We start from the raw sequence: 4,811 nt of genomic DNA, 5'->3' as shown, positions 1-4,811 counted from the left end.
CATGCTTCGGGCGCATACCACCGAACTTAGTTCTCAAAATCCCTAGACCGGTTTCAACACTTATTTTTTCTGTATGGGTCATAACCTTTAAGCGGTGAAGGCTCACCAAACTGTGTGTATCCATTCTCTGATCTGTTCAAGTTTAAAATTCGCTACCTGATGGACTGTATTTGTTTATTAGGTTGCAGAATTTGCCAGTGTGGCATGAGCGCAAGCTAAACACCGGTACTTTTGACTCCACGAATCTTGGTATGTCTTCAAGCGATTTCGTTTGTGTGAAAATGCCCACTGCTTTTTTACTGGTCTATAATTTGCAATAAATTGCATACTGACTTCTTCCGGTAGATTCTGTCCGTGATCAGTCTGCTGCATCACAACATCGTAGATGACTTCGTAACGTTCAGCACGATCAAAAATCCATCGTTGCGGTGTGACCTCCTGAAGTTTTGGGCTATATACTCATGCTTTTTCAATTCTATGAGAACTCCTTATTTTGCAACACATCAGGAGAATGTTCATGACATAATCAAAACAGAAGTGAAACAGTGGTTGTACATGCGTGAAACAAATTATGTGAGTGGTTGAAGGTAAACATAGATGAGGTAGTAACCGAACTGTGAATGTGATTGTGGATAAAGGTTGACGAAATGGCAACCAAATTCTGGTAAGGCGGTTGAAGACAAAGTTTGAAGGGATGGTAACTGATGACCCTAAGGGGATATTGATAGTGTCGCCCGCAGTCTCCGCTTGGCTCCTAATAGAAAGTTCCTTCGAAGGATAATGTTGGAACTCACAACTTGTCAGAGTGCGAACAGTACCTGTTAACCGAAGCAGGTCATTAAGTGGGTTGGCATGCTGCCAAACCAAGGATTTGTTTTGCGGGTAAGTCGTGGCCTCTGTTTTGAATACACTACATGGGTGGTGATAAAAGGACGTTCTCGGTGTCTCCATCTCCATAGCCGCATAATTGCCTCACGATTCCTCATGAGTACGAGCCGGTAAGCCTTGAAATGCATCGGCAGATTCCTATTCCCAGGTACCGGACACACGTATTTCATCAGTGATGCTGCAGTCCTCATTGACTCTTCTTGTGTGAAGCCATTTAGGTCCAAAAATTCATCGCTGGCGCACCGGTCGCTAATCCGATAATTGCAAAGATTCTGAACAGACATCCGCGTTTAAAGGTCACTCCGCGAGGATGAGATTTGTCGCCGGGAACTTGATGCAAACTGGGTCATACTGTTTAATCAGAAACCAGAACCATTGGGCGAATTCACTCGGATCGCCCCTCAATCGAATATTTCCTAAAAGACATTCTTCCTAAGGTCCCAGTACACTGGAAGTTCCAAGTGGATAGGCTGGATTGCGTCCACTCTATCTGTGTTTACAATTTGATTTATAGGGGTCAGTTGGAGGACCAAGACCGGTGCGTTTACAATTATGAGCATACCTACCTTCCGCCTCGAGCCTCTCCAGCCGCGACCTAACACGTGCGGCTCAAACCTGTACACAAGGACTGGGGTCGCATTAGCCGCACAATGCTCCTAGCTGAAAAACCTTTGCGAGTGAAATAAAAGTTTTTACGTCAAAATGTTGCATTTTGTTGCATACATGCTCAAGCCAAAAACCATCCCAATCTGCATTCATATTTTTGCAGCTCACCGAATTTATTGTCCACCGTTTTTACGTCAAAATGTTGCATTTTGTTGCATACATGCTCAAGCCAAAAACCATCCCAATCTGCATTCATATTTTTGCAGCTCACCGAATTTAATTGTCCACCGAAGCCACCACACCTCTGACGGAAGAAGTCTGGTGGGGTACTTTCCTAGCGTCTCGTCCCTTTTAGTCCAACAAGGGCGCGTCGTAGCTTTCGAAAATTCAGTTTCATTGTGCGGGTACGTGTTCATTAAATTTTAAAGCTCGGAGCGCACACATTCATCAGGCGTGTGATAACCTTCCTCCGACGGTTGTCCACGTTCCTTCTAGGACCCGGTTCAAAGCAATATTAGACACTTAATCATGCGAGTCCTCGCGCTGGCAAAGATACTGCCCCGCGCTGAGAACATAAAGAGCCGTTATACATCATTTTTTCATCTTTGCCTTTCAGGTGAACGACAGCCGCTGAACGACAAGAACGAAACCGACCCGGGAATCTTGGGCAAGAGCATCGAACATTTGTATCAATCCGTGAATCCATGGATCCGAGCGAACACTGAGCGCAACCGCTGGAGTGACGATTCGTGGACATTAGAATTTTGCACATCACACGAATCTGACTCCAGCTGCATCATGTGATTACCTTTCCGTGGAACTTATCTTTTTTAGTTTCAGTCACTGATTATGGCACGTTTTGTTTCGGTCAACTCGAACTGATTTTCGGAGGTCACTTTGAATCCCTTCACCCTGCGGAATGGCAGATGTGCTCCTAACACATGGCAGGCGTCATCTCGTTTGTGGCGAGATCGCACAAGCAGTTGAGTCGTTTCAGAAAGCCTGCGAACTTATGTAAGGGCTGGGCCTTTCGGTTATTCTTGTTTAGCGCCACCGAGCATGGTGACTTGGATGACAGGCTGGCGGAACCCAACTTTCTATACGGTTCCGCCCTACTGGAGTTAGCTCGCATGGAAAGCACAGTAATAGGAAATGCTTTGGTTGGAGGTATGATGCGGATTCACCCAACTGAAAGTTTTAGTTCCGGAGGAAGACAGTGCTTCTGAATCTGACGATCTTGTTGAAACTGGTCCGCAAATGACAGGTAAGTATGGTTAGACACTGGTAAATTTGCTGTAGCTGAAGAGCAAGAAGAACTCTCGAACCAAGTCCTGGATGCGATGTGTGAGCCATCCGTATGTTGCCGATTTTCCTCTGACCTAGTTCCAGGTTGATGAAGCTGCTGACAATGTAAACGGAGATGCTCCTACCGAAGAGGGAGCTGAATGTGCACCGGAAGATGAAGCCGAAGAAAAAGCGTCCTCTGATGGGGACGTCGAAGAGGAAGTGGAGTCTGCGTCCAACAATGAGGAACAGGCCGAGACGGCAGAAGACGAAGTTGATGCGGATACGCAAGAAGACATCAGTAATCTCCAGTTGGCGTGGGAAGTATTAGAGGTGTCAAAGACGATATACTCTCGGAGGACTGACACCGAAAGTAGACTCAAAGTGGCTGACTGCCTCGAAAAGTTAGCTGAAATCAGCCGGGAAAAGGAAGACTATGTCCAAGCTCTGTCGGATCTCCAGGTAATTTTGACGTCTCATTTGACATCTTCATTTTATGACGTTTTTACATGCAACACCTATTTGGTGCACTACAGAATGTGCAGGTTGTTTCGGGTTCGTTTGGGTTTATGTCCGAGTTTCCTCTTGCAGCCTATATTCAGGACCGTAATAGAACATAGAATCACTGAATGTGGACAGCCACTGGAGGCCTTATAAAATTCGACCCACCGGGAATGACATTCGGCCTACGTGCCCCACCTAGAGTACCCGGAAAAAATGACTCGTTTACCGGCTGCAGGTCGTCGTGCGTGTAAACTCAACAGCGTCTAGGAGATGGGTCCTACAATCCTGTTTTGGAATCCTGTGGAGACGAGTATTTCGTTAGACATGTGCAAGAGTTTCACAGTTTCCTTATTCTCCTTCATAACTTCGTCCACCAGTAATGTTGGGGACATCACTGTTCATATATAAAACCTAGCTAATTACAGTGTACTACTAAATACGGACAGTTTATGGATTAGTCCGTTTTGGGGACAACGTGGACGTAAAACAGTGCGTTATGTTAGCAGGCCTGTTGTAAACAATACTGGTGCTTTATGACATTTCTAATAACTTGTCATTTATTTGAAGACACTGACTCGGTGGATCCTGAAGTACTGCACCCAGTTCACCCAGGTTCATTTCAGCTGCTGTTGAAAATGGTGACCCGGCGATTGAACACGCTGATACCTTATCCTGTCCGTGTGCAGCTACTAACTTTTAGCCGCCGTGAAGAGTAGTCTAGCTGCTAGCCCCCGTTCTCGAATTTGGTCGATCTCTTAGTTTCGTCATATCCTTAGGCTTGATCGGTGGGGAAGCCACATCGTCGTAAGACGTAAGACCGTACGGCATTTATGGACAGTATTCACAACCACATGAAAAGTTAATCGAAAGTTTTTCACATCAGTGGTCTTGATTTCGACTGTTTGAATAATGTTCATCACGACAACACTTGCTATCTGCAACGTTCATGCCCGCTTGGGACGAGTTAGGACTGTTTTCACCTAACAGTATCGTAGGTTCCATGTATGTTGAATAGGCAAACACGCTGTCATAGGTCTTGGGGTACAAACATATGGAGTGGAAAGCTTGATAGGCGTTAAGTGAGTACGGATTCACCTGTGTCCACTAACCGGTACGGGAACTAATAGGTTGTTTCATCATCATCATCAACGACAGCATGACATCAGTGCTCAACACCAATGCTTCACTGCCGTACAACCATGACTTATTTGAAAGCCTTATTGTAAAGAAAAGAATAAAGGTGGATGGGGGAGGGACTTAGTGCTAGCTTAACACAATCATTCCGAGGTGCCTACACCTCCAGACATTCACTCAGGCAATCTGGACAGAAACTGACAACAAGAACGCCACTGACATCGGGTGCCAGCCATATCTTGTAGTGTCTCCAACAAGGCACAGTGAGGATCACGCGGTCCACATCCTGGAAGGCGAGTAGCACCGACAGCACCCAAGCGTTTCGTCATCTCCTTCATACTCCTCTGCCAGGTCATGGGTTGGCCACCTCTCTGTTTACGCCACTCCGAATCGGG

General features: G+C 46.0%; 1 protein-coding gene across 1 annotated transcript in view; it reads left to right on the top strand.

Moving 5' to 3' along the window:
- Positions 1-2,413: 2,413 nt before the first annotated feature.
- The window catches only part of T265_09395 (hypothetical protein), a gene marked incomplete at both ends in the record, with an annotated part of 12,163 nt that continues 9,765 nt past the window's right edge, over positions 2,414-4,811 (top strand). The window contains 5 exons of the mRNA XM_009175442.1: positions 2,414-2,508; positions 2,543-2,661; positions 2,696-2,758; positions 2,794-2,849; positions 2,884-3,240. Coding sequence (XP_009173706.1) covers positions 2,414-2,508; positions 2,543-2,661; positions 2,696-2,758; positions 2,794-2,849; positions 2,884-3,240 — 690 coding nt within the window. The remainder of the gene's footprint in view (positions 2,509-2,542; positions 2,662-2,695; positions 2,759-2,793; positions 2,850-2,883; positions 3,241-4,811) is intronic.

This window comes from Opisthorchis viverrini (genome assembly GCF_000715545.1).
Source record: "Opisthorchis viverrini unplaced genomic scaffold opera_v5_276, whole genome shotgun sequence".
Classification (NCBI taxonomy): Eukaryota; Metazoa; Platyhelminthes; class Trematoda; order Opisthorchiida; family Opisthorchiidae; genus Opisthorchis; species Opisthorchis viverrini.
Note: the sequence above shows the minus strand (reverse complement) of the source record. Positions and strands in the feature narration are given on the sequence as shown.